At 40.9% G+C, this 15,367-nt stretch overlaps 2 protein-coding genes across 6 annotated transcripts; one reads left to right on the forward strand and one right to left on the reverse strand.

Annotated features, from left to right (window-relative positions):
* Window position 1: 1 nt before the first annotated feature.
* LOC307022396 (aldo-keto reductase family 1 member D1-like) lies at window positions 2–2,368 on the reverse strand. The gene is made up of 9 exons (XM_079655207.1): window positions 2,203–2,368; window positions 1,907–2,074; window positions 1,701–1,817; window positions 1,533–1,610; window positions 1,220–1,342; window positions 914–1,023; window positions 490–655; window positions 315–397; window positions 2–230 (listed from the first exon to the last, which is right to left on the reverse strand). Exons 1-9 carry the CDS (start codon window positions 2,293–2,295, stop codon window positions 188–190), a joined length of 981 nt encoding a protein of 326 aa, XP_079511333.1. The 5' UTR covers window positions 2,296–2,368; the 3' UTR covers window positions 2–187.
* Window positions 2,369–3,764: 1,396 nt separating this feature from the next.
* trim24 (tripartite motif containing 24) lies at window positions 3,765–15,208 on the forward strand. Of its 5 annotated transcripts, XM_079656383.1 has the most exons (20): window positions 3,779–3,862; window positions 4,192–4,497; window positions 4,979–5,097; window positions 5,188–5,335; window positions 5,643–5,775; window positions 5,871–5,987; window positions 6,107–6,221; window positions 6,310–6,456; window positions 6,550–6,664; window positions 7,284–7,447; window positions 7,553–7,840; window positions 8,993–9,112; window positions 9,237–9,393; window positions 9,576–9,633; window positions 10,542–10,668; window positions 12,006–12,283; window positions 13,008–13,119; window positions 13,263–13,337; window positions 13,422–13,583; window positions 13,720–15,208. In XM_079656383.1, exons 2-20 carry the CDS (start codon window positions 4,224–4,226, stop codon window positions 14,311–14,313), a joined length of 3,303 nt encoding a protein of 1,100 aa, XP_079512509.1. In that variant the 5' UTR covers window positions 3,779–3,862; window positions 4,192–4,223; the 3' UTR covers window positions 14,314–15,208. The 5 variants fall into 5 exon arrangements, with proteins under 5 accessions (XP_079512508.1, XP_079512510.1, XP_079512511.1 ...); XM_079656382.1 differs by having other exon boundaries at window positions 3,765–4,497; XM_079656384.1 differs by having other exon boundaries at window positions 3,765–4,497; window positions 7,553–7,825.
* Window positions 15,209–15,367: the final 159 nt, after the last annotated feature.

Here is a 15,367-nt window from a genome sequence, read left to right on the forward strand (position 1 = left end):
GTTCTGCTTTAATGAAGTTGCTTTAATCAGTACATTTGTTTACCAGAAATGTTTCATAACATGAACAATAAGAGTCCTACTATCAAAATCATGTTCAAAATAATTTACAACACGTTGTAAAAAGCAATCAAGTAAATAAGCCAATTTATTTGATCACATTTAATATAAGTCCTGACATCTGTTGCATCTAGTAGTCATCATGGAATGGATACTCTGGGTGATCGGACCACCTGTTGAGTAAAAAAAACCGTAATTATTTATTTATAACACTAACCAAACATCAGTATGCATTGTTAAGTATGCTCTATACTCACATGAGAAGCTCTACAAATCGAATATTCTTGTTCAATCCTTCAATTGCCTTCATCTCAGCCTCGGAAAGAGAGAAGTCGAATATCTGCAGGAGTTAGAAAACAGATCAATGGCAACATGATAGGATGACCTTTCAGAGGTTATTTTCCGCATGGTGAATGTGCCATGCAAACAAACCTGAAAGTTTGTTTTAATGCGGACAGGATCAAAGCTCTTGGGGATGACCACCACTCCTCTCTGCACGTTGAACCTCAAGGCCACCTGGGCTGTTGTCTTGTTGTACTTTTTAGCAATCGAAGCCAGGAGTTGATCCTCCAACAAAGGTGGGCATTTTAGGTTCACCCTGTTGAAATAAATGATATAATACTATGACACAGCACATGTTATGCTTAAGGTTAAATACAAATGTATAGTTCAAAGGTCATATTTGTGCATTAAAGCTTAGAACAAAGTAACATTTGATAATAAATGTGATTATTTTAGATTTTCTCTTAAATTTAAAAGGCTTTATTGATTGAATATACTGAGCCTCAATCTCCTTGAGCAATGCAACATACAATATCATTCACATCAAAGTAAAAGAAAAAAATATGTCCCATACCATGATGCATCTCTAGATGTCCCCAATGGACTGTATCCAACAATAACGATATTTTGCTGCCGGCAAAACTCAAGCAACTTGGGCTGAGTAAAATAGGGATGACATTCAACCTAAAAAAAATACAGAATTACTTTTGAACATTAGTCCTGTATTTATGTCCCGATGTTGGTAGTCTATGTGTTTTGCATATATAGGTCACTGACATAAGGGCATTTTCTTGGCTTTGTCAGATAGTCCATAGTTTAATGTTATTTTTATTGGATTTGCCTTTTCCAGAACAAATATGCGTTATTATCCTGACTGTACCTGGTTGGACACAGGCTTGTGTTTTAGCCCAGGTTTGTTGAGGATCAACTCCAGTTGTCTCTTATTGAAGTTGGAGACTCCAAGAGATTTTACCAGCCCTGCGTCTTTGCAAGCCTCCAAAGCCTGTCAAAAATAAATAAAGGAAAACCAATTAGACTTTGAGCAGAAATCCTTTAGACACACACAACACAAGATATGAGCGTCATAAAAGTTTCCTGTCCTTGAGCAGATAAGGTTGGAGATGACATTTTTAAGTGCGCTAAAGTTCGGTAAAGTTAGTGTTTACCATAAATAATTCACCAACAAGTCTCACCTCCCATGTAGCACAGAGATCTGTCTCGTGATAAATATACTTTCCGTTCTCATCTTTGGGGTAAAATGTATCTCCTGGCTGCAAAAAATAAATATATTATAATACAAACATTTTTTTGAATGGAGTCTTTTACAATCTCAACAAATGTTTTATTAGATGCACGAATACCTTGAAGGCTGTGGGCATTTCTACAATATAGAGGTCGACATAATCCAGCTGTAATGTCTTCAAAGTTTTCTCCAAAGCGGGTCGAACCAAATTCGGGGGATGGAATGTGTTCCACAGCTTAATAATCAGTACAGATTAACAGTTAATAATTGTTGCGATAATGTATCAGTGGTAATGAAGGTTGTTTTGGGTAAAAGTTTTCAAACCTTTCCACAGTAGAAGATGTCCGCTCTCTTCACAGTTCCATCTGCAATTTTCTCCCTTATAGCTTGTCCCACCTCATGTTCATTGAAATAGACTAAAGCTCCATCAAGGTGTCTGTACCCTGTTTCAATAGCCAGTTTGACTGATTCATATCCAGTTCCTTTGGGGGTCTATAAAACAAATAAAAACACCTTGAGTAAATAATACTTTTGAAGAAGTGACAGATGAATTTGTGTTCATGACTTGCAGGCAAAATATGAATATATGTCCTACAAGCAACCTAAATAATGTGTCTTACCGTGCTGGGATCCCCATAAGTTCCCAGTCCTATCAAAGGTATGCTGTTTCCATCACTCAGAGGAACAGAGTGGCTCTCTGCTATTAAGTCCATGCTCAACAAAGAATGAGTCTTCAAGGCTAGACCTAGTGCTGCTGTCAGTGTATTTGTATAAAACTCAGGTTAAATATTTCCAACATTTAACATGTGAGTGACTGTTATCTTACTGCTCTTTGATCAAAACAAGAGGCTCCTCCTAGTCGTTTTTTGCTTAGTGTCCTCCCACATGAACTGGCTTCAATAAAGTGTTGGTCCCTAAAGGCAAAATACTGAGTTGATACAAACTGTATCTGTTATTTTTACTTTTCGTTTTAAATTCACTTCTAGCTATAATGTTCTCAGACAGAATGGTGTTGCCTTAACCATTGTTGGCAATTATCATTTGGATTTTTAGGTTTGTAATTCCCATGCACATCCCCTTCGGTCTGCCACACTTTCTTAAGACTGCAATGAAAATTATACCTTGAATCCCTCTCGTCTGGCCATTTTTCAATGGATGTAATATTACTTTTGATTGGCTGTGCCCCTCTGCTTCCTTTGTATTTTTCCTATTTTGTTCTTGCTATTTAGTTTGAACTGGGTCAGATCTTGATCTACATTGCTGTCCTTCCAGCTGGAAATAGATGGATTCTATTAAATGCTTTAACTCTTTATTAAATAACACAACTTTGGTTTAAACTTGTAGATTTGTTCCTTTCTTACCAGAAGGTGATTAAGTGTGGAATTTCTTAGCCCCATGAATTGATTACCGAAAGTGCATTACATAAAACTCATTTGTCTAATGTTTTTGCACTAACATGTTTCAAACAGAGTTAGAAAGCACTTTTAACTAGAATTCTTTTTTACCAAAACAGCAACTAAACACATTATATAACAAACTTAAAGGTGACCTATCATGCAAAATGCACTGTTGAAAGTCTTTTATTTGTGTCCCCGGTGTTCCAGGGAACTCACCAAGTGTCAGAAAACACAACCCTCTCTATTTTCCTCCATACCCAAATCTCTTAAAAAGGGGGTGCAACGGATCTGATACAGACTGATCCAGATTTGAACACTTCTATGACGTCACAGAAGTGGCGCTACTGCTATTGGGCCAACTCCACCAATCAGGAGGAGACAGCCCCGGACATTGTCGTTCGAAAGCGCTGGAGACGTTGTAGTACATATGCCAGGCCTGTAGATGGTGCTGTTCTCACAGAATCAGCCCATGAAAAGAGAGTGTTAAATTGAGCGAAATTAAGACTGGCTGTTTGGTATTTTGAAAAATAAAAAGTATAAATATGCCTTATATAGGTATGGTCCTACACTATATTATTCAAATATAGCCTGATAGGTCCACGTTAAGCAATAAAACATAAATGAAATCACGGGCATGAACCCGCCGCCCTTTCTAATAATTATGACAAAACAAAAGTATCCGTAAAACCACAATATCTTAGTCACATGTAAATCTGGAATTTTGCCTTTTGATGGCTTTTTCTCAGAGGGGTTTTTGGCCTCAATCAGGCACTGTAGCTTTAAAATACCGCAGTGCCGTCTGGGTAGTATGTGCTAAGTGTTTTGAGCAAAGAATGAACAGATGGTCGCCTTTTCTATGGACATATACGCTTCAAAATACTATGTATGTAACGTAATCTTAATTTACAACCAACTTTGCGCTGTTATATTTCCCCTGTTTGAATAGGAAACGCCGCAAACTGGGGACTCCCTTGTTTATCGTCTGTTTTATATGTGCAATAAAATGAGCTACATTGCTAATTTAGCATTGTAGACGGAAACAATTAACAGTTACACTCCAACTGTTATTGCTAAGTTAAAAACAAACGGCTTTGAGGGATGGAACCACTATGTCTTTAATGTGTTAAGGCATAGTATTTATATTCCTTATGTGGCTTGTTAAGTCAGTAGGATATCCTTTGTTTCCAATCGCCACGCTATACTGATTGCTAGGAAGGAATCGGGCATCAGCAGGGTGGGGGAACATGGATGAGAGTGCCGAAAAGGTTGTCACCGACGACATTGTCATTATCGTGGAAAACGAGGCAGAAAGTTTGCCAGCCGAGGAAGAGAGGCTGAAACAGCAAGGCACCTTCGGGCTCATGGATACCTGCCCCGTCTGCAAGTTAAGCTTCCACAACAGAGAGCCCAAACTACTACCATGTTTGCACTCTTTCTGCAAGAGGTGTCTCCCAGCCCCCTTCAGGAGTGCTGATCCAAGACGTGACACGCAAGGTCAACTCGAGAACAACAAATCATGTGAGTAAAGTATTGTTGCAACTCTGATACCAGTTTTGATGATTGCTGTAACTGTGACAGAGAAGCTCTTTATATCTAGAAATGACACAGATTGGGCTAGCTAGTAGAAATGTAAGTTATTGACAGCCTAAAAATAGTGTCCTTTTTTAAAAATTGGGTCCGGATGATGTGGATAATAGTACATTTCAATATCTTTTGACTTTGATATCATATGGCATAGGTTTGGGGATAATTGTTGTTGCTATCCGGATATTTATACACGCAAGACAACTGAAACAGCATCTGAGACCAGCCTTCACTTTTATGTATGACGTAACTAACTAACATCTTGTCTCAAATGCAAAGTCAATACCAAAACACAGCCTGTCTCTGTGTCAATATCATATGAGAAGCCTGAGGGATTACTTTCTTGTCTTATGTCACCCAGCTAATTAATGTTGGCAGATGTGAGCTTTAATAGTGGATCTTGTCTCTTCAACAGTGGGTGCCATACGATGTCCAGTATGCAGACAGGAATGCTGGGAGATGGACATGTTGGACAATTTCTTTGTCAAAGATTCTGCTGAGATGCCGAGCAGCACCGTGGAGAAATCCAGCCAGGTTAGACATCCCTTTACTCTCCTCCCGTCTGATTGTTTATATGAGACCTCTCTCCCCAAACTACAATGTATTTATTTTTGGCTTTTACAGGTGTGTATGAGCTGCGAAGACAACACAGAGGCAACGGGTTACTGCGTGGAGTGCGTGGAGTTTCTGTGTGTGACATGTATCGAGGCGCACCAAAGGGTCAAGTTCACCAGGGATCACACCATACGCCAGAAAGAGGAGATGTCTCCAGGTAGTGTGTGTTTACACGCCATTAAGTCAAGAAATACTCTGGAAAAAGAAGAACTTAAACCAATTTAGATGTTGCCTGCTGTACTGCAGCGATTATGAATTGCATTGTTGCAGTCAACTGTAAGCTGTACAGTGTGTTTCCATGACAAACCTTTTACCTAGTTGCAAAAAAAAGGATAATTCATTGCTTTTAACACATGTAGACAAACTGATCAGTCACTTTCTTTTGGTGTTTTAAAGCTAAACAAATTATTCTAGACACCATAAGCTGACTCTATGTTCTTCATTTCCCCATGTATGTTTCTCAGAGGCAGTAGGTATGTCCACACAGAAGCCCGTGTTTTGTGATGTCCACAAGCAGGAACCGCTGAAGCTGTTCTGTGAGACGTGCGACCGGCTCACCTGTCGGGACTGTCAGCTGCTCAAGCACAAGGATCACAAGTAAGCGGATTTTGGACTAAATTGAACCGGGCCAAAAACATTTGTCATAAAAATGAACTTTCAGGAATAATTATACTTTTTTTTTTTTTATCCAGTTACCAGTTTTTGGAGGATGCGTACAGGAACCACAGGCAGTATCTGGAGAACATGACGCAGCAGTTGCAAGACAAAAGAAGGGCCATCGCGGAAGTGTCCGGCTGTATCAACAACGGGTAAAATCCTGTTCAGCTTGAACTTAATTAGAGGATCGACATTTTTCAGACTTTAAAAATGTTCAAGATCATTTGTATATTGTATAGACTGATGCTTATATCCAAATTCCCTTCCACAGACTCCAGCAAGTCGATGAGAACAGGAAGTCGGTCACTAATGAAATAAAGAAGTCCATTTGTGGCCTGATCATGGAGATCAACAGGAAGGGGAAGATTCTGGTTAACCACCTTGAGGTATGTTTAATACGCATTGTTTAGTGGCTTTTAAAAGACCGTTATGACCTTTTAGATTGATTATTAATCATGATGCATTTCCACCTAGGCTCTGACTAAGGATCACGAGCTGGGTTTGAAAAAGCAGCAAGACGACGTCAACTCCCTGAGCAGGCACCTGGATCATGTGATCAACTTTACCAAATGGGCCACAGCCAGCCACAGTGGAACAGCCCTGCTGTACTGCAAGAGACTGGTGGGCGACTTTTAATTCAAACAGCCATCTGAATTACTCTTCCCTATATCTTATAATCTCCGTTTTTCTTTAAAATGTCTTTTTGTTTTCTAGATCCTCTTTCAGATCCATTACCTAATGAGAGCGAGCTGTAATCCCTCAATCGTCCCTCAGAGTTCTGTTCGCTTTCAGTGTCGCTCTGGTTTCTGGGCCACCAATGTAGACCTTGGTAAGACTTACACTTAACCTGCTTTATGAGTGACGTAACATGTCAGTGTGCTCTTGTATCTAGGAAAGAAGTTAGTTATTTAATCTCCTTCATTTCTTTATCTCGTGTTTTCTGTTTACACAATCTTCTCCTCTTGATTATATATTTTTCTCAAACATTTTTAAGATGGTGAAAAAACAATAGAGTTGCATTGTGGGTAATGAAGGCACCGAGTTTTGAGAAAGTCTAATGGGTGGAATTGAGAAAAGCAATATCTCTGGTTCATCCATCGTGTCTCTGACAATGGTTGAGTACTCTCCTAAGGCTCTGTGTCTTTTGATGACAAAAAGAAAGCCTCCTCCCATCTTCTTTTATGTTGCTATACCAACAGCATACCAGCGATTTCTGAAAAGTTGAAATATTTGTTTGACTTGAAGTGCACAGAGTGGTTTTCCCAAGACTGCTTCATGTACTCATTCCTTTTTGAAAATATTTGAAAAAGATGCTGTTGCTCAGACAAATACACTATTTCTCCACAGGCCTTAAGCTTAGTTTAGTCACAGGCCTTATATTAAGCTTAGTCCCTCCCAAGTCCTGCTGCTGATGATTAAATTGCTGATTGTGTGCTTATTTTCTCCAGGTTCTCTGGTTGTAGAAAGGGTCCCTGGCACCCGGCCGCCCAACCCCACCCTCAACCTCCCTACCCTCAACCAACCTGCAGGTCCCAGAGCAGAAGCCCCCCCCGGAAGTATGTCCGCCTCAGCTCAGCAGCGACAGAGCACGCTGGCTCAGCTCCAGATGCAGGTAGGACTTTCACCGTACCAATCCATTCATTATTGTTCAATGCTCCTTTACTCTCTGCTCACTGCTTTTAACCATGTACTCTATTGTCATCTATTCCATTGATAGACATCTGTTGTTCCTCTGTCCAAGGTGGACAAGATTTCACAGCTGCCCCAAAGGCAACCCCCCCCTAACCACTGGTCCTGGTACCAAAATGTCAGACTCCCAGGGCCCCCCGGTCCCCCACCCCCAACCAGACCCATCCACGGAGGGTCCTCCCCCTCCCAAGGCCCCCCCCCAAGCATGGCACAGCCAGGCCGCAGATATGGGAGCTCCCAGCCCAGCACTAGAAGCCCCACCTCCTCCATGCTCCACAACACAGGCTTCCCCTCCCATCAGGTCAGTGCTGCGCAGGTAAAAGATGACGATGTGTCGTGTGAGGAATGTACTGTATGTTCTGAAGGCTAAACATGTGGAAAGGTTTTGTAGTTTGTGCTTATTAAAGTGTCAAGTACCAAATTGCCCCCATTGGTGTTGTATTCAGCCCACTTTTCTTTTAATTACTTTGTTTTCTTTGAATATTTTAAACAGTTTTGAAATATTTTTAAGATTCTTTTTTTTTTTAAATCGGTATTTTGTTCTCAATAAAAGTCTAAATGTTTCACTGGAAAATCTACCGTAATTTTCGGACTATAAGCCGCGCCTTTTTTCCCATTTTTCGACGCTGCGGCTTATATAACGGTGTGGCTAATCTATGGATTTCTACAGCTAACGGCCTCTAGGGGACCTCCTAAATCTATGGGTTTTACAGGTTACAGTCCACCACCTTTAACTCTATGGGCTCTATGGCCGGTCCGCGCCCCCCACCTTTAAGCGGCGGGCTCCAGCAGGAAAAGCTGGAGGCCGGAAAAGAGTGAGACAGGTAGCGCGCAAAAGTAAAAGTGGAACCGAGAGTGGTACGAGAGACAGAACGAGAGCAAGACAGACAGACATTACGAGAGCGAGACAGTTTGTCCCCGTACCACTGGTTGAAAACCACTGCTGTAGATCACTGCCGGTACGTGCGCTGGGAGCGCACCGTTTAAGTTTGAAAGTTTAAAAGTTTGTGTGTCTGAAACGCTATGTGATACAGTACAGTTTACACAGCACAGTACATGTTCTGTAGCTACTATTGCACTAAATGCTAACACTTGAATACGTTATGCAAATATGCAACTTGTTTGTTGAAATGTTAATAAATGGGAGCTTCCTCAAACAGCCATCTCTTTCCCGACAATCCCCTCTGTGCACGAACCCTTACATATGGTAATGAAACATTAAAACACCTGCGGCTTATAGTCCAGTGCGGCTTATATATGTACACATCATTCAATTTAGCTGCAGCGGCTTATATTCAGGTGCGCCTTATAGTCCGAAAATTAGGGTAATCATAAGTGGCCTAATATGTAGAGGGTCTTTCACAGGATTTTAAAGGCCTACAGTTTCAGGCCCCAAACAGACAAACTGAATCCATTGAAAAAAAATCTAAACCTACATTTGTTTGTCAACTTTTTCCTCTCTATGTAGTCTCTGAGAGAGTTGATCCATGGCTCCTATCCTCCTAAACCTATGGAGATGTTGCAGGGTGCGTCCCGCTACCCACCGCCTCCGTCTGCTGGAGCAGCTGCACACATGTCCCACCATCAGGTAGGCAGGAGAATGGAGAGGGACCTACTCTAGTCCAACGTGATTCCAGAGAGATAAATAGTTATTGGTGGGTTTTTTTTTGTGTAACTCTAACGAAGCCCTAATCGTTTTTTCTTTCCCAAAGCGTGGCCTAGCGGAGGCTTCCTTCCTGAAGAGGAGTGAGGCAGGTGGATCCGCCCCCTCCATCACCATCTCCATCCCCATCCCCAAACCAAGCTTTGCTCCAAGCCAAGCTTCAGCACCTACGGACAAAATGAGCACCTTCAATTACATAGCAGCAGGTCATTATAACTCCTCTGATGTAGCAACAGCCATAAAGATCCTGTCCTGCGTCTTCAATGAAAGGGGCCTTTTTTATAACACAAGACAGGAAAGGGAAGACCCCCAAATGCATTATGGGGCCCCTATAATCTTGTCATATCAACTTCGAAACTTAATTTTTTTTTTCTTGTCTTCTCTCAAGTTCAAGCAAGGCAAAACTCCCCAATGGCCAAACCGTTTTCTTCAGACAGAGGCACAGGGTAAGAAAGGATCATTTCATCTGTCTTTATCACGGCTTCTCCACTCCTATCACAGTTTATTTTTTAAATATTTGTCCACTGTTCTCTGTATCTTTTTATTTCATGTTGTATTAAGGAGAGTTCATTCTAAACCTATCAGTGCTGGACTGACTCACTTTTGTGTGTCACTGTGCTATCACCGCAATGAGTAGAGCCATTTAGGAGGGATATTATTGCAGTGATAGATGTCGTAAAAATATTTTAAAGGTGCGCTGGCATTTTCGAACATTTACCATCACACTACTAATCTTAAAGACCATTTCTACCATCTTAAGTCATGTGTCTAGTGCTGAAGTGAGACACACAATGGTTCTTTTATAAATAGTTATTATATATAGGGAGGCTGTGGCTCAGTGGCTAGTGTGCTGGACTTGGAATCAGGGGGTAGCATGTTCGAGTCCCGCTGCAGTCAGCATGTCGTTGTGTCCCTTGGCAAGACACCCCAAATTGCTCCTGTGGGGACAGTACTGAATGTACGTTAGTCGCTTTGGATAAAAGGGTCTAACAAGTGACATGTAATGTAATGTATTAAATCCACGCCTGATAGACGCGTGAGAAGTGCTGCTTTTGATATGTGATTAGAAGCCTACGCACAACCTTGACATAACTTTCAATTGTGTCATGTTTTTGACAGCGGTTGTGTGTAATCTTGTCCTGGTCTACACTGTAATTGTTTCCCTTATTTAACTTTCAATTTGGAATATGTCCTTCTGACACCTATTTATTCAACTTTGATTTAGTGGGAAGAAATATTAACATCCCTGTCTGGTCTTCCAAACGTCATGTAAACCAAGGCCAATGTGTCTTTTTTTATGATGTCATGGTCAACATTTTCCCTTCTATTTTCTCCGGTAATCTCTTTGCTGAAGGACGACTCCCTGGAAGCAGACTACGGAGGCTCCAGCTGCTCCGCCATCCAAGAGAAGAAGAAGAGCGTCACCGGGGCCAGTCATCGTCATCAAGGACGAACCAGAGGACGAGGATGAAGTCAGATTCGTAAGAGAATGACTCGCAAGTTACATAAGTCCCAACAAGGTTATAAAAGTTTAGATTGATATATATTGAGAATCGTTTCAGTTAGCATAGTGTGTATAGAGAGGCGAAGTCCCGCCCATCTACTTCCGACCCATGGGTCCTTATTTCGGAAAAAGTATGTATTGAAGTCAATGGGGAGAGAAAACGTTTACACATATTACACTACACATATCATGTTTGTCAGTCTTAAAAAATTATTTCCATGTCAAAAAAGTCACAGTTTGTCGTAAAACTGTTGAAATATAAGACTATGAAAAATACGCAACTAGAAAGACTACAAATCCCAGAATCCCGGTCCCGCATGCTGGCTCTTAGAGAACCGACTAACTCCCCTTGTGTGTATGTACAGCTCTCAACATGCCCAGACTTGAAGTGATTTTCACCTCTTTTAATACATAGTGAAATGTGCCAACGTGACGGCCATCTTGGTGTGTGGTGCGAGACGGGAGATTTAGTTCATTGAGCGGTTTCACACATAAGTGTTACTTCACAGTTTTACGACACATTAAAAAAAAATTTGACTTGCAAAATTATCTTTTAAATTGACAAACATCACATGTGTAATTCGTGGCACAATTCAAACGGAATTGAAAGATAACCTTTCTCTTGCCATTGACTTCAATACATACTTTTTCCGAAATAAGGTCCCATGGAGTTCCCCCTGAAAGGGAGGGACTTCTGTGATGCACTTGCGACACAGCGTGTTCTACTGGGATGTCAAGGTTGCTCAATTGCTTTTTTTGTCACAATAGATGGCAAAAAGGTATGTTAACATTTAATCTATCAGCTTTTAAACAGTTAATATATATTTTTATTTTACTTTCTCTTAAAGTATATTGCTTTTATTTAGCGTCAGTTAACAACAATATTTTGTACAGCTTAATTTCATTTAAGTGTACCATAATACCCTGGTCCAGAATGTCTTAGTTCATTTTGCATTTTGTTTCTTTTTAGCATGTTAGTAAATGGTCATGGGTTTGCAACAGCGTTTTCATCATATTTCTACCTCTACTAAATATGGAGCTTGTCAACGTGTGCAGGAAGATTTCATGTCCAATTGAGATTGGATAGGAATGCTTAATGCAGAATGACGTCATCAAGGCATGTCGAAGGCTATGTAAAATAAAACAAGTTCCGTAGACTCGTACATAACACAACATTTTTTTTTATTTCGTAAGCCCATGCCGTAACTCTTAACACAAGGAATTTCCCTAATGTTCGAGGCCTATATATTCACATATTAAAAAAAAGTGTCTTGGTGTCTAACTGCGTCTATCCCACGTCTTGTTTCCCTGCAGGTGCAGTCCAGCCTGCCGGACAGCAGCACCGGGGCTCAGTCGATTCCTCTGCCGCAGATCAAGGTGTCCGTCCCGGTCTCCCTCCCTGCGTCAGAGTCTGGGAAAGAGCAGCATCCCGCAGCAGAGCCAGAGTCTGAGAAGAGGGCGGAGCCGGTGGAAGATCCCAACGAGGACTGGTGCGCCGTCTGTCAGAACGGAGGGGAGCTGCTCTGTTGCGACAAATGTCCCAAAGTCTTTCACCTGGCCTGCCACATCCCCGCTCTGAACGAGTCCCCGAGGTGAGAGACCTCGGGGCTATAGATGCACAAAACATGTTGATAAAAATGCTTCTGCCCACATGAATACGTTTGCACTCATTATTTCTGCTGTGAAGGCACTTTATCTTTGAGAGTTATTATTTTGTCATAGATTATATCCGGATTCATAAACACTGTTTCTATGATTTACAGAATTTTAACATTACATATTTCACTAAAAATCGAATTCTGTCATCAAGAATTGTAGAGATTTTTGTTCTTAATATTTGTGTTTCTAGATTTTGGAGGTATATGTTCTTTGAATTGCTAAAAACCGTTTTAATGTTTCTTTCATTCAGTAATTATACTTGTCTTTATTTTGTTTACAATAGTATGAATGAAAGAAATAGTAAGAAATATGTTTTTTGAGGAAAATATTTTACAAAAAATGATATTAAACTGCAATTCTTCAGTTTCTTGTTGTCAAAATGGAACAATGTCAGGCCCTGTTATAATGCGTCAGAAATATCACATGTTATAATATGTACAGTACGCAGTATTCTGTCATTGATAATTTAAAATCGGCCTACTTTACATTTATAAAGAGCTTCCTGATGGGTATTGTGATCATCTGTTCTTGGGTCTTTTACTTTCCTAACATTGGCTGGTTGTGCAGACAGCCCTTACAGCAGCCACAGACAGAACACTTTTGATCATACTAAGCAGATTTTCCATCAGCTCCTCTTGTCTTGGTGTCTCTTCACAGCGGGGAGTGGTTCTGTTCGCTCTGCAGAGACCTCGCCGCTCCTGAGATGGAGTACGACTGCAAGGGCAAAGGCGACCCCGTCTCTGAGGGATTCCCGCCCGCAGAAAGAAGGGTATAAATAACTGTTATTTACCTTTCTGTGCATGACTCCCTTACTTAAGCCTGGCTTATATAGTCAGTCTTTCCACTGTCTCATCAAACATCTCCATAATATCATACATTCAATGTCTGATTTAGTTATTCTTCAATTTACAGAGGTGTGAGAGGCTGCTACTGCGTCTGTTCTGCAATGACTTCAGCACTGACTTCCAGCAGCCCGCTACTCCATCAGTAAGTTACTGTATTTTGAGACAGAAGTCATATCAGTATGTTTATATCAGGTGTACGAGCTGATAACGTTATTTTCTAATGTAGGAGACAAAGAGGTACAAGGAGCTGATCAAGACCCCGATGGATTTGTCGATAGTGAAGAAGAAACTGGAGTCCAAGGCGCAGGGAGGTGAAGGCTATAGCGGTCCGGACGGGTTTGTCGCAGATGTCCGGCTCATATTTTTAAACTGTGCGAAATACTACAAGGTAAACACTTTTATAACGGATATCTACGAAAAATGATTGTAATATAGTCTAATTTCAAAACTCCCCAGTGACATTTCTTTCTTTAAAGTACATACTCTATCATTTTCTCCTCTATTTGTATGCACTGTCTGTACAGGCGACCTCAGATGTGGGGAGTGCAGGCCTGTACCTGGAGGACTACTTTGAGGAGCAGGTGAAACTCGTCTACCCAGAAAGGCTCTTCCCCGGAGGGAGGGAAGAGCAGATGATCCCCCCTTTGGAGGACGAGATTGAGGAAGAGGAAGAGATGATGGGGGAAGGCATGGCTCCCATTGAAGACGATAAACCGATAAGTCCTGCAGGAGAAGGAATCCCCCCTGTGGAGGAGGACTCGACTGTGGAAGAAACAACAGTTCCAGTTGAGGAAAATAAGTCTGAAACGGTGGAGAAGGAAATGGAGACGGAAATGGAGACGGAAATGGAGACAGAAATGGAGACAGAAATGGAGACAGATGTAACGGCAGCTGAGGAGGGAGACATTCCTCCATCAGAGGAGGCAAAGCAGGACAAGGAGACACCTGTGAAGGAGGCACAGAGCTCTCCAGCTGCAGATAGTGAAACAAAAGACAAGTCAGCTCCCAGCTCCCTAGAAAATGAGAGCTCTGAGCTCCATACAGACACAACTGAGGATCCCCCGGACACCCAGAAGGAGGAGTCGGCTCCTGCAGACACAGCCAAAGAGGGGGAGTGATCACAACAGAGCTGTAGAACAAGATGGATGACTTTGGTCTTCCTCGGAATTGGCCCCAGTGGGGACCGACATTTGCTGCAATCAGACACTTTTTTGAAAAAACTGTTATATTGGCAATAGGAAAGAAGTACTGCTTCACTACATTTAGTAGCTGTATCATGCAGGATATGATAAAGGGATTTTCTTTTGCTGAAGGTTGCAATTGTAATGTATCATAGACTATTATTTACAGGAATGACGACACGGAAAAGCACACGCATACGTTTATTGGTTGACAGAATCTCGTTTTCAGATAGAGAAAAAGGATTTTGGATTCATTATGCATGCAAGATGTCTCGGTATAAATAGTAATTCCTCCATTTCAATTGACAGGCTCATGAACAAAATAGTTTTTCTTGTAATAGTTTTTATTTTATTATTATTGTATTAATGCTATGTATACTACTTTTAGGGTCGCTGTAAATTGAGCTGCTCGGTTGTTTGAGAGCGAAACTTGAATTGCAACTATTATGGAACCTTTTTTGCGTTGCCAGTTTGATGCTCCTTATCCCCCATTCCCCAACAATGTGATATAAAACAACAGCCTTGTTGGTTTTTAGAACAACTCTTCTGACATTATCACAGTGTTCTCCCAATGATGTCCTTGCTCTTCTGCAGGATGATTATTTTCACATAAGATTAAGCCTTTTTTTTTTTTTTTATTCTTCTTCTTCCTAAACCTTCCTGTATTGCCATCAAGAGAAAATAATGAAAACCTCCACTTTAATTTAGATGATTTATTTGAAGAACCTCGTTTTAAAACAAATATTTATTGAGGTTAAACCTATGAACTCCACGGACAAACAATTTTGAGAATAAAAAATAACTACTTTTACAATATTTGTAATAAACAGGGTTACATGTTAATCTTATTTGTGCTTCGCTCTTCGATCTTTTTTGTCTTTATTTTTTCTGTTTTAATATTGTAAGATGCTGGTGCAAGATTGCTTTGAGGAGCCACGAGTTGATATAAAATAAATAGGAAAACAGAAGAAAAAAAAACGTAAACCACACA

The sequence above is a fragment of the Notothenia rossii genome, assembly GCF_949606895.1.
Source record: "Notothenia rossii genome assembly, chromosome: 10".
NCBI lineage: Eukaryota > Metazoa > Chordata > Actinopteri > Perciformes > Nototheniidae > Notothenia > Notothenia rossii.

Excerpts from the sequence above, each read along its gene's own strand:
- LOC307022396 (XM_079655207.1), bottom strand. The coding sequence starts at position 2,295 with ATGGACTTAATAGCAGAGAGCCACTCTGTTCCTCTGAGTGATGGAAAC. Across the intron at positions 1,343-1,532 it reads ATCTCTGTGCTACATGGGAG|GCTTTGGAGGCTTGCAAAGA; the intron begins GTGAGACTTGTT and ends TATTTTTGACAG. Across the intron at positions 1,024-1,219 it reads ACAAGCCTGTGTCCAACCAG|GTTGAATGTCATCCCTATTT; the intron begins GTACAGTCAGGA and ends TATTTTTTTTAG.
- trim24 (XM_079656382.1), top strand. The coding sequence starts at position 4,224 with ATGGATGAGAGTGCCGAAAAGGTTGTCACCGACGACATTGTCATTATC. Across the intron at positions 7,841-8,992 it reads ATCAGGTCAGTGCTGCGCAG|TCTCTGAGAGAGTTGATCCA; the intron begins GTAAAAGATGAC and ends CTCTCTATGTAG. Across the intron at positions 10,669-12,005 it reads ACGAGGATGAAGTCAGATTC|GTGCAGTCCAGCCTGCCGGA; the intron begins GTAAGAGAATGA and ends GTTTCCCTGCAG.